This window comes from Equus quagga, chromosome 9 (assembly GCF_021613505.1).
Source record: "Equus quagga isolate Etosha38 chromosome 9, UCLA_HA_Equagga_1.0, whole genome shotgun sequence".
Taxonomy (NCBI): domain Eukaryota; kingdom Metazoa; phylum Chordata; class Mammalia; order Perissodactyla; family Equidae; genus Equus; species Equus quagga.
The window spans coordinates 77,876,501-77,902,896 of NC_060275.1; the positions used below are offsets into that span (position 1 = coordinate 77,876,501).

General features: G+C 40.9%; 1 protein-coding gene across 1 annotated transcript; it reads left to right on the forward strand.

Moving 5' to 3' along the window:
- The first annotated feature begins 4,372 nt into the window (after positions 1 to 4,372).
- On the forward strand, positions 4,373 to 10,398 carry PLK2 (polo like kinase 2). Its single transcript, XM_046672155.1, has 14 exons — positions 4,373 to 4,770; positions 5,350 to 5,457; positions 5,599 to 5,715; positions 5,911 to 6,040; positions 6,272 to 6,359; positions 6,841 to 6,936; positions 7,044 to 7,242; positions 7,330 to 7,477; positions 7,822 to 7,919; positions 8,246 to 8,375; positions 8,615 to 8,855; positions 8,978 to 9,107; positions 9,367 to 9,477; positions 9,607 to 10,398. The coding sequence occupies exons 1-14, from the start codon at positions 4,501 to 4,503 to the stop codon at positions 9,796 to 9,798; spliced, it is 2,058 nt and encodes a 685-aa protein (XP_046528111.1). The 5' UTR covers positions 4,373 to 4,500; the 3' UTR covers positions 9,799 to 10,398.
- The last annotated feature ends 15,998 nt before the right edge of the window (positions 10,399 to 26,396 follow it).

The window sequence follows — 26,396 nt, forward strand, 5'->3', positions numbered from 1 at the left end:
TAAAGACTTGAACGTAAGAACTGAAACTTTAAAACTCCTAGAAGAAAACACAGGGGTTAAGATCCTCAACGTCAGTCTTGGCAATGATTTTTTGGATTTGACAACAAAAGCAAAAATAAATAAGTGAGACTACATCAAACTAAAAAGTTTCTGCACAGCAAAGAAAATCATCAATACAATGAAAAGGCAACCTAAAGAATGGGAGAAGATATTTACAAGTCAAATATCTGATAAGGGATCAATATCCAAACTATATAAAGAACTCATACAACTTAATAGCAAAAAGACAAACAATCCTACTAAAAAAATGTGGCAGAGTACTCGAATAGACATTTTCCAAAGAAGACATACAAATGGCCACAGGTACATGAAAAGGTGCTCAACATCACCAATCATTAGGGAAATGCAAAGCAAAACCACAATGAGATATCACCTCATACCTGTTAGAATGGCTATTATTAAAAAGAAAGAATAAGTGTTGGCGAGGATGTGGAAAAAAGGGAACCCTTGTGCACTGTTGGTGGGAATTTAAATTGGTGCAGTCACTAAGGAAAACAGTATGGAAGCTCCTCCAAAAATTTTAAAATAGAACTACCATATGATCCAGCAATTCCTCTTTTGGGTATATATCCAAAGGAAATAAAATTATAATCTTGAAGAGATATCTGTACTCTCATATTTATTGCAGAATTATTCATGATAGTCAAAGTATGGAAACCACCTAAGTGCCCATCAATGGATGAATGGATAAAGAAAATACAGTACATATACACAATGCAGTATTATTCAGCCAAAAAAAAGAAGGAAATCCTACCACTTGTGACAACATGGATGGACGTTGAGGGCATTATGCTAAGTGAAATAAGATAGAGAAAGACAAATACTGTGTGTTCTCATTTATACGGGAAATCTAAAAAACATCAAACTCATAGATACAGAAAACAGATTGCTGGTTACTAGAGGTGGGGGAGGGGAAGCAAAATTGGTGAAGGTGGTCAAAACGTACAAACTTACAGTTATAAGAGAAATAAGTCCTGGGGGTGTAATGTACAGCATGATGGCTATAGTTAATGACACTGTATCACATATTTGAAAGTCGCTAAGAGAGTAGATCTTAAAAGTTCCCATAACAAGAAAAAAATCTGTAACTATTTGTGGCTGCTGTGTTAACCGTTTCACAACATATACATATACTAAATCATCATGTTGTACACCTAAAACTAACACAATTATATGTCAATTACATCTCAATAAAAAAAATTTTTCCCTACCCTATGCTCAGAAAGTTGGTTGCCTATACTTTCTACTAATAGTTTGTTTTGTTCTTGATCTTTAAAACCTTACTCCATCTGGAGTAGATTTTTTTTTTGTACATGGTGTGTGGCAGGGGCAGAATTATGTCCCCTCAAAATTTATATATTGAAGCCCTAACCCCTTGTATTTCAAGCTAGGGCCTTTAAAGGGGTGATTAAAGTTAGATGAGTTCACAGGCACGGCCCTAATCCAATCTAACCGCTGTCCTTAGAAGAGGAAATTTAGCTACATAAAGGGCACACCAGGGAGGCTCACGCCCAGAGGAAAGATCACGTAAGTTCACATGAGAAGGCAGCCACCTGCAAGCCAAGGAGAGAGGTCTCAGGAGAAACCAAGCCCGTCCACACTGTGAGAAAATAAATCTCTGTTGTGTAAGCTCCCCAGTCTATGGTATTTTGCTATGGCAGCCCTAGAAAACGAGTGCAGTGTGAGATACGGATCTCATTCTTTTTAATACGGAAAAATTGTTTATTTCTAGTTCCATTTACTGAATAGTCCCTCCTTTTGTCACTGATCTGTCATGGCTCCCTCCTCATATATGAAAGTTCCACATACATGTGGCTCTGCCTCTAGGCTCTATCTATTCTCTCGGTCAGTCTATCTCTGGGAGAGGACCAGACTTTCTTAACTGCTATGGTCATGGTCGTGAGAGCTGGCAGAGAAAGGCCTGCCCCTTTCATTCTTCTTGAAAATGACTTTGCTATTTTTGATCACTTACACTTTCATATAAAGTTTACAATAAGCTTGCCAAGTTTCACTAAAAGTCCTATTGAGACTTTAACTGTATTTGCATTAAATCAATAAACTGCAGAGAAACATTTTGTAAAGATTCATCTCCAATGCCAAGTACCTTGATTTCCTTTTTTTGTTCTATAGATTACAATTTTGGTTCTGTCCACATGAGGGCACCACAAACTGAAAAATCAGATTTTCACAGTTGAACTGAAGACCCTGTAACACAAATAGTGTTACGATTTTATTAAATGCCTGAATGTTTTGGAGAATAGACCTGAATTTCATACGGAATGTTCGAGAGACTATCAAATGTTTAAGTACATTTGGTAAAAATACATACAATAGTATATGATAATCAAAGAATTGAAATAATAATGAAAGATATGGCATTCTATCCTTCACAGCCCTTATCTTAGAAGGCCATAAACAAATACAGATAAAAAGTTCATTATCAACCAATAAAATGAAGGCATGGGATAAAAATAGCTCTGGAAACTAAGGTAGTATTGTCTCAACCAGCAAGCCTACCACAGGCTAGTGAATGGTTTGCACAAATCTGGGGAGCAAGGTGACCCCCAAGCCTATGAATAAAGGGGAGGATGATGTAATTCTGCATTTCCACCCTCAGCCCCACCCCTTATTCCAGCCCTGCTAATCTCGGGTAAAGTCTACTTTCACTGTGAGAAACAAGCCTGGGCTTGCCCTGAACTGATTAAAGAATGAAAAAGAAAGAAACAGAGACAACTTTCCCTTTCTGCCCTGTAACGCCAATGTAGCCTCCTCTGCACATTATGTGGGAAGGATTTGAGACAGAATGTCTTTGAAAATGTTTAAATGATACTACGCAGACCCAAACGTGATAGTTGACTGAGGAAACCCTTGTTCTAAGAACCTTCCAAGAGTTTATTAATCTGGTGTTCTAAGGAGCACTGGAATTGAGTATCAAAAAACTGCTGACCACATCTTGTTAACTTAGATAAAAAGATCTGTCTACTGCTAATGATCATAATTTGGGTGATCTACTAAATATATAGAGAGAATCCTTAAATTCTCTAAGCCCCCGTTTCCTCATCTGTAAAATGAGAACAATATTTCCCACTCAGAATTGTTGTAGGATTAAATAAGGCATTACAAAACATGAAACAACGTGCCTTGGACATAAGCACTAACTAAATGTTACACTGGGGTCATGAGAGGGGAAAAATGGTGTTCCTAGGTGAGCAAAACTGAACAGTAAAGTCCGGAAACAGGAAACTAAGCCCCGGTCAGCTCACTTGCCTCTGCTCCTCCCTTCAGCCCTCCGCCGCCCCACCTCAGGCGGCCCTGGGCCCGCTCTCCCAGCACCGGGGCAGCTACGTGGCTTAATGAGCCATTTAAACGACGCATTCTGCATAACCCCTTCGAAGTAAGAACAGATACATGGTGTTGATCGTAAAACCATAATTAGCACCAGGAACGCTTTTAACGCCACTGATCTTCAAAGAAGGCCCACATTGTCCTAACCCGCAGCCCACTCATACCGCTACCTGCGCTTCTAGAACATTCCACGAGATGGCGCCCTTGCCCCCAGTCTTCGGGCAACCTGAAGGCGAAGCCGATCTAAGGCTTCGAAGGGCCCACCTAGGACTCGCCGCGGGAACCCGACCGGGCCCAGCCCGGCAGTGGGCTCGGGCCACCCTGCTCTGCGAGCCGCCGTCTGTCACCGGCACGGCCTCCCCGCAGGGTTCCCCCCTAGACAGAGCTACTGGGGTAAGAGCGCGGGCCAGCAGCCCCCAAGCCCTGTGGACGGCCAGGTGCGGCCTCACGTGCCTGTGCGTGGGCGCCGGGCTGCCTGCACCTTGACCCCGGCGGCGTCAGGCTGGGGGCGGTGAGGAAGCACCGCGGGGGGAGGCACCCTGCGTTTGCAGAAGCGCCCGGCGGGGCTCGGGTGCCCGCGCGGCCCGGCCACCGGGCCCGGCGGCGGGGGCGGGGCTGAGCGACGGGGGCGAGCGGCGGGGGCGGGGCCGGGCGTCCGCCCTCTGGTTTCTAGCTCACGCCCAGAAGCTCGCAGCATTCGAAGAATGGGCTGGCGGTCCCGGGGACGACCGGACTCCCTTGCCGGCCTGCCCGTCGTAGCGAGTGGTCCCCGCGACCGGCGCCCGGGCCGTGCCACCCGCGTTCACACGCCGCTCGGACGCGGGACGCCAGGGGCCCGTCGGGTCCTCCGGCTCGGCCCCGCGCTCTCGGGCGGCTGGTGGGCGGGGCTTCGCCCCTGACGTAGCATCCCGTTTCGAGTCCCCGCCCCTCCTCGGCCCGTATATAAGACTTCGCCCGGCGTTCGCACTCGCACAAGTGGACGGAGGCGTCGGGCGCGGTTGCTAGGGGCGGCAGGGGTTCGAAGGCTCGGGCCGGCTCGGGCGTGTGTCGGCGCCTCGGAGGTGGCAGCAGGCAGGGCCGGGCGGCGAGGCGACGATGGAGCTCTTGCGGACTATCACCTACCAACCGGCCGGCGGGAGCAAGATGTGCGAGCAGGCACTGGGCAAGACTTGCGGCGGGGACTCGAAGAAGAAGCGGCCGCAGCAGACCCCCGAGGAGCTGCAGGCGCCGCAGCCCCAGGCGCAGGTGCAGCCGGCGGCCCCGCACCACCATCACCACCACTCGCACTCGGGGGCCGAGGTCTCGCGGATTATCGTCGACCCCACGACGGGGAAGCGCTACTGCCGGGGCAAAGTGCTGGGAAAGGTGATGAGCGGCCGCCCGGCGGGAGGAGGGAGGTCCGCCCGCGCGTCCCCCGGGCCGGCCGGACCCTGAGTCCCGCGCCCGCCGCTTCTGGGTTTCTCCGGAGTCCGATCCCCACGCGACGTGGGCTGCTCACCTGCCATCCGCTGGCTTTTGTGCGCTGACAGCGCCGGGATCGGTTTTACAGCCTGAGCCGCGGCTCCGTCTGCCTCCCGCAGCCCAGAGAAATTGATCTGGAGGCCAGAAGCGAGGGCTTTCTAGACCAGATCCAGCTCCCTCTACCTGCGCCCAGAGACTTTCCTTGACAAGTCTCTTCAGATATTATTTCTCATCTCCCCGACCCCAGTCCGCTCCATGAAGCTCCTCTTTGTAAGGGGAGAAGGAAAACTGTTTTAATTTACTGTTTTCAGGATGCTTTTCCCTTCGGGAAGGAGCTTTTAAAAAGCAGACTGCATCCCTCTGTCCACCTCCCCTCCCCCCATTTTTGCTTTTCTTTCTTATTTTTATTCATTTATTTTTTAAAAGATCTGCCGTCCATTTTTCTGCCGTGCTCAATTCCGTCTCTGCTTTGTTTCCTTTCAGGGTGGCTTCGCGAAATGTTATGAGATGACAGATTTGACCAACAACAAAGTCTATGCTGCAAAAATTATTCCTCACAGCAGAGTAGCTAAACCTCATCAAAGGGAAAAGGTGTGTATGACTGTTGTCAAGTATTTTCTTTGTGTGCAGGGATGGCCCTTCCCGTGAGGGAAATGTCTTCTGCATGTGTAAGCAACTGGCTTTTCCGAGGTGACAAGAGGCTAATAAACCTTACCTTGCATTTTGTTTTAGATTGACAAAGAAATAGAACTTCACAGGATTCTTCATCATAAGCACGTAGTGCAGTTTTACCACTACTTTGAGGACAAAGAAAACATTTACATTCTCTTGGAATACTGCAGTAGAAGGGTAAGTGTCAACTCCTGTTTCAGTATGTTTACTTCCCCCAAACGGACGTGGCATTCAAACTGCATTTTATCTGGGATTTTAGTTGTGGAAGTAATTATTATACTGCAGCTGTAACTCGTCACGCATTGTGCAAAAGCAGACCACTGATTTTGATAACTTTGTTTGACAGATTCTCTTTTTTCCTTCTCTTCCTAGTCCATGGCTCATATCTTGAAAGCAAGGAAGGTGTTGACAGAGCCAGAAGTCCGATACTACCTCAGGCAGATTGTGTCTGGACTAAAGTACCTTCATGAACAAGAAATCTTGCACAGAGATCTCAAACTAGGTGAGCCCTGGACCCCGATTGCTGACTTTTGTGTTAGAAGGGGTCTTTTCTTCTCTCTCTCCCTTTTTATATGTTAACATTCTTAATTGGGATCTAGCCTATGTAATCTTTCTTTTGAGTGGATGAATTTAATATTAAACCACTGCCTGCCTGCCTCCAAGGTTGATGTGTGTGTACTTGGGTAGAACACCATTTCAAAGGGATTCAGGTTTTGTTTTGTTTTTCATCTAGGGAACTTTTTTATTAATGAAGCCATGGAACTGAAAGTCGGGGACTTTGGTTTGGCAGCCAGGTTGGAACCCTTAGAACACAGAAGGAGGTAAGAGTCAGAAAGATATGTCCTACTAGGGTTTTGTGGAGATCAAATATGCCCTTATTATTTTCCAGTTAATGTTTCGGAGAAGGTCAGTTGATACTGAAATCTATAAGCCACAATGATATTAATTTAAGGAAACACTTATTAAGAGCCCACTATGGACCAGGCACAGTGCCTTATGCCTGTAAGTTGATTGTGAAAGAAATCTGTCTTACATTTGCCTGTAATGTATAAAACTGCCATGCTGTACCTGGTCTCAGTTGGTTAAAAACACTTTGTCATGTGGGCTGAAAAAAACTGTACATGCATTAAAAAAAATTGCCAAAAGTCACTTGGTCAAATGTCAGTTGTTAAGGTACCAAAAATCAGAAGTCAAATGTTTCCAAATAGAAATTCAACATAGTGCTTTTAAAGTTTTGTCCAGAGAACTAAGTTTAAACAGTACAGTAGTTCCTAATGAGATCTTGATATTTTCTCTTTCCAGAACAATATGTGGTACCCCAAATTATCTTTCTCCTGAAGTCCTCAACAAACAAGGACATGGCTGTGAATCAGACATTTGGGCCTTAGGCTGTGTCATGTAAGTAAATGCACCAAAATGATCAAAAAGCAAATTTGGATTTAGATGTAACACTTGAGAAGAGTTGCTTTATCATCATCCCTAAAGAATTGTTCCCTTTCGCGCAGGTATACAATGTTACTAGGAAGACCCCCATTTGAAACTACAAATCTGAAAGAAACTTACAGGTGCATAAGAGAAGCAAGGTATACAATGCCATCGTCATTGCTGGCTCCTGCTAAGCACCTAATAGCCAGCATGTTGTCTAAAAATCCAGAGGATCGTCCTAGTTTGGATGACATCATTAGACATGAATTTTTTTTGCAGGTTGGTATGTTTCTTGTGTCTTTTTGTTAGATACTTTTGATCCCCATTACCCAGCAGATAATGAGAGTCTTTTTTGATACCCCACAGGGCTTCACTCCAGACAGACTTTCTTCTAGCTGTTGTCATACAGTTCCAGATTTCCACTTGTCAAGCCCAGCTAAGAATTTCTTTAAGAAAGCAGCTGCTGCTCTTTTTGGTGGCAAAAAAGACAAAGCAAGATACATTGACACACAAAGTAAGTTCTAAGACTTCTCTCACTCTTCTGTATCCAATAGTATATTTAAATTTGCTAAGTTAGTTAAAAGAGGCTTTTACGTTAGCATAACTTATCCAGTATGTTTGTATACTATTAGACTTTTTATGGCATAATAAATCCCCACTGCGAGTTGTGATTGACAGCTCTTTGTGTCATATATATTAAAGTGTGCCTCTTGCGTAATTGTAGTTGATGGCCATGATAACAATGCTGTTTTCGCCGATGTTCATAAGCTGGTTATTAATGCAAAAGGAAGAAATATGGCTCTGTACCTACGTTGTTGGGATAGAATAACACTCATAATTCTTTTCCTTGATTTACAGACAGAGCATCTAAAGAAGATGAAGAAATTTACAAGCTTAGGCATGATTTGAAAAAGACTTCAATAACTCAGCAGCCTAGCAAACACAGGACAGATGAGGTATGCTGGAAAAGACCAAAATAGATATAAACACTTTATATCATTTCCATTCTTCGTGAATTATCACTTGCACTATGATTATCACGGTTCAAGCATGATAATCTTCTACATAAAGCTTTTCTTCCGGCCTTTGAAAAGGAGAAACTTTTGTCTTTTAGTTTAATGATGCGTGCCATTGAGTTACTGCACTATCTTCAACCTGGCTGTGTCCATTGCTTTTGGATAAGCTTTCTGAGCAATTGCTAGAGTCTCATCTTAACCTAGAATTCTCCACCCTAAATGAATTTTAGATGCTTGACTCATTGCCTGACTCTTCTCTTTTCTAGGAGCTCCCGCCACCTACCACTACAGTGGCCAGATCTGGAACAACCGCAGTGGAAAACAAGCAGCAGATTGGAGATGCTATTCGGATGATAGTCAGAGGGACTCTGGGCAGCTGCAGCAGTAGCAGTGAATGTAAGTGCTTGTCAGTCACATTTTAAATAATGAAACTATAAACGCTCAGTACTAACTGACTGAAGCCAGTATGTTTTGTAGCCTAATTTAGCATAGAGGAAGCAAAATTAGAGGAATTGGAAAAAGGCAAGGAACGATTTTGAATTCTGTGTCCTCAGAATTAGTGGAGGGAAACTTAGCATCTGCTGAAGTCTAAGGTTTTTTTGTTAATTATTTTGTATCTTCCTCTGACTTTTCAGGCCTCGAAGACAGTACCATGGGGAGTGTGGCAGACACAGTGGCACGAGTCCTTCGAGGATGTCTAGAAAACATGCCAGAAGCTGACTGCATCCCCAAAGAGCAGCTGAGCACTTCCTTTCAGTGGGTCACTAAGTGGGTCGACTACTCTAACAAGTATGGCTTTGGATACCAGCTCTCAGACCACACTGTAGGTGTCCTTTTCAACAACGGTGCTCACATGAGCCTCCTTCCAGACAAAAAGTAAGTGTATCCAATTAATGAAGTCCTGTCATTTCTTTAGTCTTGCACTAAAGAAATCTGAAAACACTGACTAACTGCTTCTGTTTTTTTTCTCTTCCCTCCCTATTGTTCCTGTTTTTCAGAACAGTTCACTATTACGCAGAGCTTGGCCAGTGCTCTGTTTTCCCAGCAACAGATGCTCCTGAACAATTCATTAGTCAAGTGACGGTGCTGAAATACTTCTCTCACTACATGGAGGAGAACCTCATGGATGTACGTACTGTGGCTTTTGAGCAGTGATGTTTGAAGTGTGGTCCACAGACCAGTAGCATCCACATAGCCTCAAGGCTTTGTAGAAGGGCAGATTCTCATTCCTACCCTAGATGTCCTGAGTCAGAATCTCTGGGAGGTGGGGCCAGGACTCTTCAGGCCATTCTGATACTTGCTTAAGTTTGAGAAGCATTTGCTTTTAGAAGAATTGAGTGCACACTGCAAAATTTTTATAGGCACTAACTCTCCCAATCTTTTCCAGGGTGGAGACCTGCCTAGTGTTACTGATATTCGCAGACCTCGGCTCTACCTCCTTCAGTGGCTAAAATCTGATAAGGCCTTAATGATGCTCTTCAATGATGGCACCTTTCAGGTATATGAACCCTTCAGGAAAGTGCATGGTTAGGTCTTAAACAATTACCTAGCCAATTTAGTTATTGACCAAACTTTTCTAATTCTTGAATATTTAGAGAGATCTAATATCTGTATCTACTTTTTAAAGGTGAATTTCTACCATGACCATACAAAAATAATCATCTGTAGCCAAAATGAAGAATACCTTCTCACATACATCAATGAGGACAGGATATCTACAACGTTCAGACTGACAACTCTGCTGATGTCTGGCTGTTCATCAGAATTAAAAAATCGAATGGAATATGCTCTGAACATGCTCTTACAGAGATGTAACTAAAAGACTTTTCGAATGGACCCTATGGGACTCCTCTTTTCCACTGTGAGATCTACAGGGAAGCCAGTAAAATGATCTACAGCATGTTGAAGAAGACGGACAGGTGGTGGTACGAAAACAATTCCTCTGTGGCCTGCTGGACTGGGTGGAACCAGACCAGGCTGAAGCACACAGTTCTTGACTTTGGACAATCGGAGCGAACCAGAATGCAGTTTTCCTTGACGTACCTGTTTTAAAAGGTTTTTCAGACAATTTCACAGAAAGGTGCATTGACTCTTTACTTCTCTCTGTGGAGAGCATTTCAGACAGAGGACTCGGAACTGTGAATATACTTCCTGAAGGGGAGGAGAAGGGAGGAAGCTCCCGTGTTGTTTAAAGGCTGTACTCGGAGCAGCTTTTGGCTGCTTAACTGTGAACTATGGCCATATATAATTTTTTTTTTTTGTTAATTTTTGAAGACACTTGTGGCTGGAAAAGTGCATTCCTTGTTAATAAACTTTTTATTTATTACAGCCCAAAGAGCAGTATTTATTATCGAAATGTTTTTTTTTTTATGTTGACCATTTTAAACTGTTGGCAATAAAGAGTATGGAAAAGCAGAAACAGTGGTGTCCTGTGTTTGGTATGGTGCGTCGCCACATCACAGCGTTCTTTGATCTTGGATTCGTGCTGCCCTATGGGACCAGAGGCGTACTAGCTAGCTAGATCTTTAATTTTTCTAATAATAGTTCTACGAAGTCAGTCTTTAATACCTGAAGTATAATCATACACTCTCTGGGTAGATCTAGCTTGAGAAGAGTATAACAAAAATACCACTCTTGTTATGACCAAAATAGAGGCCTCCTCCTAAATCCCAAACCAATTTCTCTCTGGAGCATTTCCCCAAAGTCCATTTAGCTTGGAGCTGAAGGCTAGAGTAATCCTGTGTAAACAGACCTCTGTGATTAAGTGTCAATAGGGGCAGGAAGTTTATCTTAATATGGGCAAAACTCTGTGCTTTATGATACTTGCACCACCTAAGCGTATTACTCAGCTTAAACCTGCCTAAACACTTCTGTGCCGCTGGCAGGGCTAGCATATAATTCCAGTAGTGGGAAGTGCTTGGTAAATAAGTCATTTTATTTTCCTTCCGGAGCATGCTGGGTGAGGAATGGTATGGGAACCAAGCTATGGTTTTGAGCCTATTTATTAAACTCACGTTATTTAAGAGGCAGACCCGAGAACGTCGTGTCTCAGTGGGATCTACTCTTTGACACGTGAAGAAAGCTGCTCATCCTGTTACTGTGAACTTAAAGTGACCTGTGTCAGATGCAAACGCTTTTTGTTCAATTGTAATCCCACTATAGGGAAAATGCCATCTTGAGAAGAGCAGTACTATGGTGGATTAGGCTCGGTTTACACTGAGATCCTGTGCAGGGTAGTGTAAATGTGATGGCTGTACTTTTACATTTTTCTAAAATTACGACAAAGCTTGCATCTGGTCTACTTTATTTTTTTTTAATTTTTTTTTGAGGAAGATTAGCCCTGAGCTAACATCTGCTGCCAATCTTCCTCTTTTTGCTGAGGAAGACCGGCCCTGAGCTAACATCCGTGCCCATCTTCCTCTACTTCATATGTGGGACGCCTGCCACAGCATGGCTTAGGCGAGTGCTGCCATGTCCGCACCCGGGATCGGAACTGGGGAACCCCGGGCTGCGGAAGCGGAACGTGCACTCTTCACCACTGCACCACAAGGCCGGACCCTGGTCTACTTTATTAATGAAAGTCAATTCTGAAGAATTTGTTATGGATATTTCACAGGCCCTAGATTAACTTCTGTTGATTGGAGTTCTCTAGCCATGTATACAACTTCAGTCTTTGTTAAATGGCTTATAGTAATAGCTGAAGAAACTGGATAATTACATTAATAGCTGGGTGTGCAAAAGTAGAATCTGTTTTTATTCTTATGAGCAGAGAAGAAAAAATAGGAGTTTGCAAATAGTAAAAAATGTTCTTTTGAGTTTCAGAGTGTAAGATTGTATATTACTTCACAGTTTCGAAATAGGCACGTATCCATTCTTGTATACGCTGAGGGTCTGCTGTGTGCCAGATCCAGGGCCCAGTGTCAGAGTTTAGAGTGAACCCGAGCCTCTCCCTGCCCTCAAGGAAGTCACAGCAGAGTGGAGGAGACAGTGCATTTACCTATGAGTCTGATAAGTGCTGTGATATTATGATAAAGGTATGCACTGGGTGTTGTGGGAACCGAGAACAGGTATCATGAGGAAGGAGCCCCAGGCATGGGGTGGACTCAGAATAGATTCCAGAGAAGGCAGTTCTTTTTTATTGGGTTTTGAAAGCTGAATGGGGGTTAAATAGAAGTATGAGATGGGGGAGGGTGTTATAAGTAGTGAGAATAACAACATACAGGTGCCTGAGGCTGAAAGAGTCTGCGGTAGGAGTGGGTGTGTAAGTCTGAAGCATCGTAGGGAAAGGCTGGAAGAAACATCCATGGTGGGTCCCATGTGCCATCGCAAGGCATTTAGGCAGTTGAAGGCTATGTGTAGTTACTGAAAGATTTTAAGGAAAAAAGTGACCTACTATTTCAGCTTTATAAAATTCATTCTGGGGGGGCTGGCCCCGTGGCCGAGTGGTTAAGTTCGCGCGCTCCGCAGCAGGCGGCCCAGTGTTTCGTTAGTTTGAATCCTGGGCGCGGACATGGCACTGCTCATCAGACCATGCTGAGGCAGCGTCCCACATGCCACAACTAGAAGAACCCACAACGAAGAATACACAACTATGTACCGGGGGGCTTTGGGGAGAAAAAGGAAAAAATAAAATCTTAAAAAAAAAAAAAAAATTCATTCTGGGGTCATAGGCAGGATGGGTGGGGAAGGATATGGAGAAAGACAACCCAAACAGTAAAAAGATTAACATTGTAATTCAGATGAGAAAAGACTTAATAAAAAGGAGCATATAAGAGTGAGGCAGTCAGCATCTCCCTTGGCCAATCTGGTTTATTTCAGTATCCCCAGAACTGTGGCCAGTGGCAGTCAAATATTGAATGGATGAATAAATGACAGTAGATTTGGGAGGGGCTTAGAAAGTTGGTTTTAATAGGATTTGGTACCTGATTAAATGCGGAGCCTGAGAAAGAGGGTGAGGCTTATGATGATTGGCTGGGGCAGTCAATGGGGGAAACGTGGGTGTACTGTGGGACCATTAACCGAAATAAATCAGGAACACAGAAGGAAGAGCCTGATATTCAGGGAGATACAGTGATTTTAGGACATGTTGAATCAGACTTGTAAGAGGATGCCTAAATAGGCCCAGGAAAATCTTGGATATACATGTCTACATCTCAAGAGAGAGCAAGATTTGGGAGTAATCATGTTTTGGGTAAGGTCGTACGAGTGGATTAGTGCACATACAGATGGATCTCTGTCATCTCTTCTACCCAGCATTTTTTTTGGTCCTGAGGACATAAAACATAACAGTGTTGATAAACCTTTGCTGTGAGGGAAGGAGGATAAAAGATTCCCAAATAAATTCTACTCTTCCAAACCAAGGGACCCTGAATTCCATTTTTAAAAAAACCTCCAAAATAACAGATGTGCTTAATGAACACCTTTGGTCCTCAAAAATCTTTCTCAGTTAGCCATCCCAAATCCAGGCAGTGTATAGGCTGAGGCAAAAGGAATTCTTCAAAAATGTACTAGTTTTGACACATATTAATAGCGACCTTCAGCTAAGCTTGGTGGGACCGTGGCAGTAAACAGGATCCTGGGTTATTTGACATTTACTACTTTAATATCTTAGTCCCCTCAACCCTTCAAGAACTATTTCTGAACATAAACTTATGTTTGCTAGGGAGGAAGCATACTCCAGTGGGAAAAACTTTGGAATCAGTCCTGAGTTCAAATTCCTGTTCAACCATGTATTACCAATATGATCTCAGTAAATACCTAACCTTTCTGAGCTTCAGTTTCCTCATCTGTAAAGACTAAACGATAATGAAACACTTGTACACCAAAAGTACTCGATAAATATTCGCTCCCTTTCTTGTTCTGTTTCCCCTACCTCCTTCTACCCTGCTAAGGGTAGTAAGTAACCTTGGTTACCTAGAAAAGAAAGTAGCTGACTCTTTCTCCTCCTTCCAGTCTTCCTTTCTGTGTCAGTCATGGTCCAGTCAGGAATACAAAAGTCATTTTAGGACTTTCAAAGAGGAAGAATTTACTGGAAGTTATTGATTATACAGATGATGGAAGAGCCTGGAAGCCAAACAGGAGATGGTGAGACAACTCAGAGATTAACAGCAGCAGGAAGCCAGTGTCACCCCTATGGCTGGGGAGACCCAGAGGGAAAGTGGGCATGCCAGACTCCAGAACTGGGGCTCTCTGGCAGAAAGTAGAATCATGGTGGTCACTGCCAGCAGGAGTCTGAAATCACGGAGCGAATGTAGTCACTGCTTGAGATGACCGATGTACCTATTTGGTTGAGAAGAAAAGGGGACAAAATATTCTGGATTCTTTCTCCCTTTTGCCCTGCAGTCTCCCATTGATCAAATGAACTGGAAGCCAATAGAAAAGGAACCTGAGAAATGTGGTTGCAGGGGTCATTCTTACGCTGCAGAACAGCAGGGGAAGGGTAGGGATGGGTCTGCACTGTAACAGGCGAATGAGTGACCTACCCTCCTTCTTGCTTAACTTTTCTCTTCCATTAATTTTGTACCACTTCTATCTTCTCTTCCTCTTAAATCCCAAAGCGACACAAGTGCTAAGAGCAGTGATTCACTAGACAGGAGGATGGCAGGCTGTGGCAGGTTGAAGGAGGAAGCAAACAGGGTGAGGGGCAGCATTAAGACTGGAGTGATCCTTGCTTTAGATCTCTGTGATTTTAAACATCATCAGACCATTTTTAAATTATAGGGATTTTAGTCTAATGAAAATAGATGTGCCTAAAAATGAATAAGATTCATTTTCAAAAGGTGCTTAGAAAAATCAATGTTGTTATTTTACAGCAATTCCAGGCATGAGACAGTCACTATCTTTCTAAGGCTTTGAATAAACTCTTCTGGAAAGAGAAACCTGTGGATTCCGTTTTGTATTTTCTTGACTTGCAAGAGATTCCAGTCTATATGTGCTTAGATTCATGTTTTGTTCCAGCACTTCTTTATGCTTTATTAACTTTAGTAATGGAAATTATCTCTGTGTTTGAATTGCCACAGTTCAATTATATTAATGAATTCAAATTAAAAAGTTAAACTCCCATATGCAGTGTTGGACTCTAATATCATGGTTCATCAATGTTTGGAATTCAGTTGAATAGACTATATGGATTTTGCCCCTGGGATTAGCTTTATAATACATTTATATATAAAACAAAATTGATTTTAATGATTGAGGTGCAATAACCTCACTTCCAAGTTAAGATAAAAATAACAAATTTACTGAGCTATCTCTGCTATGAAATGCTGAATGATTAGATATTTTAACCCAACCATGCAAGTTAGAACAGATTCTCTCTTTTAGGCTTGTAACAAAACAGTACTGCAAGAAAGCAGGCAACAGGGCTAAATGGAACCAATTTCTTTTGTGCTGCTTTGGAATCAATGGGAGCAGAATGCCCTTAAAATGGGGATCATGTGTTCAAACCTGCCAAAAGAGTTTCATTGGGATATCAATTTATTGTCTGATTTGCGTGGTCCTACTAAACAGAAAGAATATGAAAAATGCAGGGTTACGTGAATTTCAAAGTACTTAAAACTGCATAGATGTTTAAATATTTCAAGAGCTAAAGAAATGCAAAATCCTAACAAGTGATCCGGCAGCCTTGGAGGGACCTGGAGAGAGAGAATTAGATAACGACGCTAACTAGTCGTGTACTGGGAAATGGTTAACAACTAGCTCTTAGGGAGGTATGAAGAATCCTGATTTGTTGTGTTTGCCGATTTCTGTGGTGTAAATAGTTTCACCACGGCTATTTCAAGCTGCTAGTGTGACGTCGTTGAATGCGGAGTTGGGAAGAGAGTGCAGTAGCTCACCATTGTAGAGCTTTTCCACCACACAGATACTATAGACATAAATAACTGCAAGAAATAGATAATAGTAAAACAATTACATAGTGATGAGCTCTGAATATTCGTGGCTTTTTAAAAACATATAATTGAACTGTAAGTTTATGTAATTTAATTTTTAATGATGGCTGTGTTAAATAACTAGTTGGCTTGCACAATTCCTGAAATTTTAACTCTCAGTTCTCATAAGCCTGTATCTAGACTAGCTTCAGCACAGCGATGGTAATGACTCAAACCTGGGAACGTGGACTATATGGGCTCTGAGAACTAGGAGATCCCTTCCACGTTATGAGTAAGTCTAGATTTTGGTACGTCCCCTCAACATCTCAGATAGCAATGCAGCAAGCATCTTGGTCCATAGCTCTGGCTGTATACGAACCTCAGCCAGCCTAGGTTACAAACAACAATTGTTTAGATTACATCATCGTTTCTTTAGTAACGAAGTATCTTTTATTTTATTTTATTTATTTAATTTTTTTAAAAGATTGACACCTGAGCTAACAACTGTTGCCAATCTTTTTTTTTTCTGCTTTTTCTCCCTAAATTCCCCAAGTACATAGTTGTATATATTTTTTTTAGTTGTGGGTCCTTCTAGTTGTGGCATGCGGGATACCACCTCAACATGGCCTGATGAGCAGTGCCGTGTCCACGCCAGGGTCCGGACTGGTGAAACCCTCAGCTGCTGAAGCAAAGCGCACAAACTCAACCACTAGGCCATGGGGCCGGCCCCTGAAATATCTTATAATTCCGAGAAGATTTAATATTAAGCAGATGAATGTATAAAATAATCAAATTCATGGAATTAATATTTTTTGTTAAAGAATCTCTACATATTAGGCTTAACATTAGAACTGTATATTAATACTTCAAATATATTAATATGTTAGTACCATAATGCAAATTAAAAAGTAAAATTTTAATAAACTTTCATAAATTTAGAATTCTAAGATAAAATCTTATGACATTTATATTTAGTAGTGTAATGTATGAGAACTTGTTTCTCATATCTATAAGTAAGTTTAATTTATTCAATTTATAAGAATGTTTAAATACTTGGGAATAATTGATAGACCAGATAATCACAATATAATATGTTAAAAAGAAGTCAAATATACTATAAATGCAATATAAGATATTTAATGGAGTTTAACATAAATGGGATCACATATTAAAGTAGCTTTAAAATATTTCGTTGAAATATAAAAATGTAATATGAGTTGTTTAAACTAAATTTAGCAGTGCAAAGAACTACATGTTTAGGTATATTGAATGTTAGTTTTTTAAAAACCAAATATACTTCTGAGTATAAAAGTCAACCTCAAGAAAAAATCTCATTGGCAAACTGTACTCCTGGTGTTTGAGGATGAATGTCAATATATTCTTATATAAGCACATAATTTCGTTCCAGTAATATGCTTTTGAGAACAGGACTTGAGCCAAGAGCTAGTAGAAATGAAAGGGGGAGATGGAATCTCTATAAAGCGTAAGGCAAACCTTTAGACCTCAGATTGGAAATTGGCAGCAAATAGCTTTTTGGTTGGAGTACAGAAGGCTTTAAAACATTGTCAATTGTCGTCACTTAATCATTGAGAGCTTTCAGATAAAAATAATTTCCAACTTCTTTTGAGAAACTTCAAGATCAGGCAATATTGGATTTGCATTTCTGCATGTGGGCAATCAGCTGGAGCTGAGAAACCCCTGCCTCCTCCAGAAGGGGCAAGCCGTCTGCATGGTTCTCACCTTCTTTTGGCTCCTCTAGACTTTTGAATGTGAACCCCTTTCACAGAGTCAGGTGAAACTTGTAGGGGACCTGTCTATCTTGAAATTCTTATCACAAAAGCTAGTTTCGTTTCTATAAAGCATCTTTTGGATGACTTGAGGAAAGTGTGGGTTTCACCAACAGCTCCTTTCTGAGGTGCTGAAGCATTAGTGGTTTGAGTGGTGTGAAAGGTTAGGTAGAGCTGGAAAGAAGTGAAGCAGTAAGTCCCGACACAGACAGAGGTAGGCCTACCAAAGTCTTCATAAGCCAAGGGGTTCACCAAAACACGGATTACTTCTTTCTTCAGGTTTCCTACCTGATCCACAGAGGATAATTAAAGTCACCTCGCTTTATTCTCTTAATTCATGATGAAATTAGGGATAAAGGTGAACTTGGAAGTTTAGTAGACTAGGAAGAAGAGATTTCTCTTCACTGAATTGCACTGTTGGTTCAAATGTAAATTTTTATTAGCAGTTACCATAATTTATCCCTGTTCTCTTCTTTAGGCTTGTTGATACACTCACTTTCCTGATTCTGAACTATCTGAACTGTTGGGCTAGTGTGGCTAACAGTTACATTCCTTTTACCGTATCTATGGAGAGTGAAACATAATCATTAGAGGTGAAGCTTTATAGCAGCAGGTTGCTCCTGCTTCACAGGGACCTGACCTCTTGTATTCTTTAATGATGAACCTCCATGTTTCCATTCACTATCCTGTAGGTATGCCTGACAGTTTTGCTACAGAGAGACTAAGGATGAAACTCTAAAGAATATTCTCCATATGGCCAGCCCCAGTTGCCTAGTGGTTAAGTTTGGCATGCTCCGCTTTGGCAGCCTGGGTTCGGTTCCTGGGTGTGGACCTAACTACTTGTCTATCAGTGGCCATGTTATGATGGCAGCTCACATACAAAATAGAGGAAGATTGCCAACAGATGATAGCTCAGGGTGAATCTTCCTCAGCCAAAAAAAAAAATTGTTCTTCATATAGATTAGTCATAGGGAAGAATAAGTGACTGAAATAGGCTCAAGAAAAGCACTACGCTTTTTGGTTTTTATCTAAATAATATACTCTGAGTTGAAGTAGTTAAATCTTCCTCCTGGATAACTTTTCTATCTAGACTATTAACAAAACAGAATAACTTTTGAGTTTTGGCCAATCTGACATATTCCTCTGAGAGTCTCTCTCCCTCAGGAGTATACACACAGGCACATACACTCACAAATATTTAAGTCTTACAATTGCTCAAGTTAAAACAACATCATTGACAGTAAAGAAATCTTTTGTACTTTAATACAGTAATTCAAAAACTGAATTAAAAATATCATTGCAAATGGACTTTTATAAATGCATTCAGAAATAGCAATGAAAACCAAATTGTTTGATTTGAATACAAGTACGTAAATTAATACATTTTCAAAGTCTTAATGTGTGAAAAAACTTACAGTTAACCTCAAAGAAAATATGCAAGTTATATTTTTTGTTTAAATACAAAACTTAGGGCAAAAAAAAAAATCAGTTCCCCAAATAAACATTAGTGGTTAAAACAAAAAGTAAACAAATTATGAGAATATATGATGTAGCAAGAAAAGCTTATGTCTGCATTGTGAATCTCCAAGAGAGGAATAGAGTGTGAAGTTTTTTCAAACTTGTTTGCGCTAATATACTATTTTTCTTGGATTAATTTTTAAGATCATAAGGAATGTTTCTTGGAACATAGTTTGTCAATGTATGAAGGAATTGTCTTCAATAACTAAAGTTTACTTTTAAAAGATCAAATAGGTTGGGATATAAAGCCCAGATCTTTATGGTAGTGGGACAATATTTAGGTAAACAGGCAATTTAGCACCCTTCCTGACACCACAGTTTCAGAGCCCTTAGATGTCTTATCCATAACCTCACTCAATGAGAGAATTTCCCTGGGGCAGCCCCGTTGCCAAGTGGTGAAGTTTGTGCACTCTGCTTTGGCGGCCCAGGGTTTCATCAGTTCAGATCCTGGGCATGGACATGGCACCTCTCATCAAGCCATACCGAGGCCACGTCCCACATAGCTCAACCAGAATATGCAACTATGTACTGGGGGGCTTTGGGAAGAAGAAGGAAAAAAATTGTCCCTCTCAAAGGAGAAATTTATGGTCCAGAAATCAATCAGATGACCAGGCAGCAAAGTTCACTTTGCAATGCAGACATTCCATCCCCAGATAATAAGAATTGGCCTCCAATTGACTTTTGCATATTTCTATTTGCTTACAATGATAGAATTGAAATGTTTTAAAATAAATTTTAGTCCATATTCACTACGATTTGCAGAAGACATTTTGGGTTTGGCAGCAAGCACGTTGCTGGTTCTTTATACTGAACAGCACAGTTGTAAAAGCCGTAAAGCATCCTCCTCCATATGCCATCTCCCGTCAAGAACCTACATAATAAAGCATGTGGACGTATTATATTGAATATATTAGAACAAGATTTTTTTCTTAAACTTTTAATTTTGAGAACATTGCAGAAGGGCAAGCTTTAATTGATTTACTTTAATGGCACACAGCAAGGAAGGAGTTATATATTTAGAAGTGACGTAGAAATTCAGTTCAGTGAAAAAAGTCAGGAAATCTGAAGTGAATAAATCTCACACTGTTCCTGAAACATAATTTTATAATTCCAATTCAACTGAGGAGGGTCCTTCAGTGTCCACTACCCACTTTGGAACATGTTGTGCTAGCTATTGATGAAACAGTCCAATTTGGCTTTTTCTCACTAGTATTGAACAGCAGTGTACTGCCAAAACATGTGATACATGTATGTAGAGGGTGACGACACATTTCAGTTTACCTGGGAAAGTTTTAGCCATGGCTTATCCAGTCAAATGTGTCTGGGTTTGGAAGATGAATACATGGTTACTCTACGAAATATTCATTGCTACCCTACGTGAGTTTAGTGTAGCTAAGATGCATCCAGCATGGCCCACTCCCCTGTTATTGCTCCTTTAATTTCAATTCCTTCTAAGAAAGGTAGGTTAGAGTTTTTCAGTACTATTTATCAGTGCCTATGACCTTATTTTTATGCTTCATTAAACAGAGCAGCAGAAAAATGAATCCAGGCTATACAAATTTATTCGGATCCTACTATACGTTATATGCATTTTTACTTTATCTGCTTGTTGAGACACGATGACTCTTAGACGCCATCAAAATGGTGGTGAAAATATTAATGACAGTCAATGACACAGGTACCATCTGGTAAATGAGAATGAAAGAAACATATTTGGGCAGGACATGGTTTCTCTAATCACTAAGCTTTTACAGACTCTGACTCATAATCAATTACTTGCCATTTCAATTTAGGAGTATATAGTTGTATTAAACAGCAACATGATTTCATCCTGTTTTCAAAGAGGAAAGACAGAAATAGAAATATGGAGTCCTTGTTTCAAATTGAAGTGATTTCCCTTTCATTCAGGTGGACACAACTGGAAAAATAATCTGACAGGAAAAATGAATGAATTTGAAATGTGCTCTGAGAATAATAGATCTCAATGATTTTAAAATATTTAAAATATTCTGTGGAGTGTGGTGAAATTCTCATGGAGATAAGAGTTTAAATATATCCACACTAGCTTCTTCGGTCAATATTAGCTGAAATGCCAATACTAACTAAACATACCATGATGTCATAATTATTTATCTAGGAAAGGACGTTATAGAACAATATTCTTCTGAGTTCCTGTATACATCAAAAGAATTTCACCTTAAACTTAGTAACATCGTCAATTTGCTGATGCATTTAGAATTGCAATTGTATTGATACATTTTATAGACTTAGCTAAGAATTAAAAGAAAGGACACACTCTATCCCAGGTGTGTAACGATTGGTTTACTTTTATGACGTAGGTAATACACTGAAATCTACTGCATAGCAATTTAAAATTTTCATTAAGGCTTCTCAGATTCTAATCCCTAATTAGGCTTTTCTCTTAGCATTCGTGGTAGAAGAGCGGCATATCATGGTTTCTTGAAGCTATCTTTTTATCTTAATGGAGAGAAGAACAAAAGCAGGAGTTAAGATTGGAGTCATAATACAGCAGTTCCCCCTTATCCACAGTCTTCCTTTCTGCAATGTCAGTCGCCCACAGTCTACTGCAGTCTCCTAAACATGAAATGGAAAGTTCCAGAAATAAGTAATTCATAAGTTTTAAATTGTACATCGTTTTGAGTAGCAAGCATGATAAAATCTCATGCCATCCCACTCCGTCCTGCCCAGGACGCGAACCATCCCTTTGTCCAGCATATACACTACCTGCCCATTAGTCACTTAGTATCCCTCTCATTGTCAGATCAACTGTGCCAGTACCACAGTGCTTGTGTTCAAGTAACTCTTATTTTGTTTAACAATGGCCCCAAAGCGCAAGAGTAGTGATGCTGGCAATTCGGATATGCCAAAGAGAAGCCATAAAGTGCTCCCTTTAAGTGAAAAGGTGAACATTCTCAGTTGAAGGAAAGAAAAAAATCTGTATGCTGAGATTGTTAAGATCTATGGTAAGAACGAGTCTTCTATCCACAAAATTGTGAAGAAGAAAAAAGAAATTCATGCTAGTTTTGCTGTCACACCTCAAATATGTTTGCATAGGAAAAACATGGCATATAAAGTGTTTGGTACTATCCGTGGTCTCAGGCATCCACTGGGAGTCTTGGAACATATCCCTGGCAGGTAAGGGGGAAATACTGTAACACACAAAAAAGTGACATTTATTACATGTATTTAAAGACTTCCAGGAATTAATAGTCAAAATAAACATATTTTTAAAAATCTTTGGGTTATATTGATATTTTTATGGAAGGCCTATGTTTGTGATTTAATAAATATAGATATTGCAGGTCACATCACAATACTGCAAATTCTTATAAAGAAGGTAGACGTGGCCTCTTGTTCTTCCACTGTTAATTCAACATCAGAATGGCTGAAGTAACTTATTTTAAAAAAAAAAATATTTATTTTAGTTACACAGACATGGTTTTAATTTCTCTATGTGTTTTGGTGACTTTTCTTCAAGGAAACACTATGAGCTGTTTGGAAAAGGTATTAGACATATTGATATTATTTACCTAGCACTGTTGCCACAGTACCAGTCTGCTAGTAAAACATACTAAATGTCTGTAGGGGTAAATTTCTTATCAGCATGAAGGAATTTTAGGTCAATAAAGGTGAGAGAATATCGATTTTTGGTGATATTGCAATCTACTGACCCTTTTGAAGTTGCGGTGGATCGTTTTCCAAGCATTGTGTGCTTGTTTTAAGTGGGTGTGAGATGAATGAAAGGACAGTTTCCTGATAAGCTAATAGAAAACATTGCTTACTTTATAAAATAAAGCAAAAACAACACAAAAAGTACATTCTTAACCAAAGTGTCCAAAATATAAGGAAGTTGCCATGAGGAAGAGTGAACATTTTTGAGTACTTTGAGCTAGGACTCTCTAGATTTAAGAACAAGTAAAACCTCTTGAAAAATGGACTTTGTTTACTTGTTTTGCTTTGTTTTTGTTTTCTTGGTGGAGACCCTATTTATTAGGACTAAGTGAAGAGCTTAGATGTTTAAAAGACAAGTCTTTAAAAGACAGGTGTTTAGCTATTGCTTAGAAGACTTTTAGCAGTGTATTAATTCATTGTCTTCCTGAAAACAAGAGAAGGATAGAAAAGCTAACTGACACTAACCCAATTTAGAAAAAAATTATGTCCAATGAAATAGTTGACAATGTATTATACCATTCATGAAAATCCTAATTTGTGAATTTCAGGTTCTTTCAGAAAAATGCTTCCGTATCATTTCAAGGTCAATCTTGACAGCATGTTTACGGAAAACATTTTATTGGTTCAGGTGCTTTTGACAAGCCAATCCAGTGGGAAAGTTTGCACTTCTTATCTAAAAATGGCTTCTCAAGAGTAAGCATATCATATCAAATTTGCAAGCCATAGCCGTCGCCCCAGCTTAATAGTTTCATCCCTAGTAACTGTGGCCTGTTAGAGTAGAGTCATTCTTTAAGAAGACTTCAGCTGTCTGGTTGCTATACCTCGGGCTCTCTTTGGAGAGATAACACATCCTATACTTCTCCTGAGCAGGAGGTATGTCAGCCTGACTAATGAAGACTGTCACTGTGATGGGACAGTCACCAGGGCCAGCAATACTATTGTGCCATCACTGGATTGCGGAGCAAAGTGGCACTTTTAGCGTTGCAACAAAGCCTGCTTCATCATCTTACACTTTTTTTCTGAGCCAGCATCTGAAGAACACATTGTTACCTATGTATGGCAAAAGAGGCAATGTTTATATCCTTAGCTAGTAGAAACCAAGTAAAAAGAAGTCTCAGGTGGAGGGTACAGGATAATGGGATTTCAGTCTTCAGCAGTGGGCTGTAGAATGGCAGAATCTGTATAATTGGAAAATCTATTTACTGCCTAGGCACTTAAAGTGAAAAAGAAAGAAATTGTAATAGTAACAATAATACAAATTATGATGAGTTCAGTGTGGTAAGAACCATTGGCGAAACCTTATTTCAGTTGGAAAATCACATTTAAATGTATCCCATATAAATCTCACATTTCTATTTCTTGAGCATCTCTTTGAAATCATCTCTTTCAGAGTATTTTAGAGGCATTAGTCCTTTAACTCTAGCGATGTCAGTGGGTGGCAAATATTACTTCCATCCTTTTAAAGACAGAGAAATCGATCGTCAGAGAAGTTAATTTGCAGAGTCAGAGGTAGAGAGTCAGTCGCAGAGTCAGTGGTAAATAGAACCCGAAGCCAAAGAGTGCAAATAGGGTAAAGTTCATCTCTTTGTTCACTTTATCCAACATTTTAGAGGCCATACTGTCCCTGAATCCATTAGGATAATAAGCAAAACTGAAAGATGAATCTTTCCATCAGCTTAGGGGTTCATTTTTTCAGAAGCTTGGCCACAGCTGGAGGGGCAGCGTGGGACCATGGCAAGAGAAGTCAGGCGAAGTCAGCAGCACTGGCTTTGCCGCTCAGTAGCTGTTGGACCTAGACCCATCCTTCCCTGAGTCTGTGTCCTCATCTGCAGATCCAGGCTGATACCACCCTAACCCTACATCAGGGGTATTGTGAGAATCACACTGGATAACAGGTTTGAAATGTTTTTGTAGAATGCAAAGTGCTCTACCAAAATGAGGTGTCATTACTAATCATTATTATGGGTATCATAAGCAAAGCCATGATACCAGAGTATTCTTCTATTGAGGGACTTAGGGAGGATACTGCAAGGATATCCGTATGGAGCTTTGAGCAACCCAAAGTTTATGCTTCTGTTAGAGGCAAAGAAAGGCTGGGCCACTCTTGATTGCTGAAGCCTCATTCCAGGGCAAGACATGGGCGGGCAGTGAGTTTCTAAGGTGAATCCGGGACCCTGACTGCCACATCTGTTAGGGGGCTCCCAAACTTGGCAATATTCTTGGAAACTCAGACTCTCTTCTTTTTGATTCTTTTTGATTCCTTCGCTTCAGGTGCCTACCATGACCAGCATGTCACTCTGGCACTGCAGACACTGAGCAAAGAAGCTGCCTGTCCCTCTTCTAAGAGACATACAACAGCCCCTCCCACACACACATATGTGTGTGTGCATGTATGTTATAATCACTCTCTTCAATACATCTTGTCACAATCTGCCTTCTAGTGTTTTAGCCATGAATATAAAATTCTTCAGACCATGCCTGTACTTTCTTCTCTCTACTAGGAGTCACTGGGAATGGTCATAGCCATGAAAAGTGATAATAAAGGCTTCTCATCTATAGGCCCCTAAAAATGTCAGAAACATGAAACAAAACAAAGAAACCAAAGAATAGGCTTAGGTAACAGCCCGTGTCTAGCCACATCCTGGCATCTACCTGGCTACTATTGTGTTGACATGTTTTCTTTGGATTACTTCCCAAACCTATGTATTAATTTTGAATATAATTACAATGCCAATTTACTTCTTTGGCCAGAGACAATTATATGCTGTATTAAGGAGATAAACTCAGGCCTTGCTAATTGCAGGATGACATACTACGGATAATACATAGTGAGCCCACATATGATGAAAAAGTTAAAATCAGAAACATCAAAAATAGAATGAGAAATGTTTATAATGCTATTTATCAGAGAGTTAGTGAACAAAGGACATTGGCGGGGGACTAAATTCATAGTTTGTATTTTCCTAGGTTGCCCCAGCCTTGGGGGCAGGTGCAGGTAAAAATGGAGTGAGATGGGCAGTTTTGAGGTTGGTTTTCTGGGCTCTCACTCCACTTGGTTTTGCAGAACCTTCTACTATCAGAGAAATGCTTCTCTCCCCACTAATTTATGGCGTCTGCAGGGAATATCTCATTGGCAGTCTCCTATGGGTACTTCTAGCTGCTTTAGCAACAGACCATTTTATTTCTTCTGCTCTTCTAGCCCCTCTAGAAAAATGCAGAGGCTTCCACAAGGCTCATCTGCTCAGTGTCATCCACCAGACCCATCCAACGAGCGCTCCTAGGTACCATTATAAGCAATATCCTGCTCTTGTGCTGAAACCCTCCAGATGCCAAAATGAGAGTATATATTCTGTAAACTTCAGTGCTGAAGACACAGTTGTGTGCAGAAGGCAGAAGAAGGCCCACTCATCCCCATTTTGTGTGGCACTCTCTCATGTGAGTATCAAAGTTTTGCAGTTTTGAGAGTTTTTAGTGAAAACAACTATTTCCAGTTTTACTCACAGTGCCTTCTCTCCCTGAGACCAAGTCATGGGTCTAAGGGGTCAAGGGTG

What these genes read in the sequence shown, in the direction of transcription:
- PLK2 (XM_046672155.1), top strand. Translation starts at nt 4,501, where the DNA reads ATGGAGCTCTTGCGGACTATCACCTACCAACCGGCCGGCGGGAGCAAG. An exon ending in CCCTTAGAACACAGAAGGAG is followed by an intron (nt 6,360 to 6,840) that starts GTAAGAGTCAGA and finishes TTCTCTTTCCAG; the next exon opens with AACAATATGTGGTACCCCAA. An exon ending in TGGGCCTTAGGCTGTGTCAT is followed by an intron (nt 6,937 to 7,043) that starts GTAAGTAAATGC and finishes CCTTTCGCGCAG; the next exon opens with GTATACAATGTTACTAGGAA.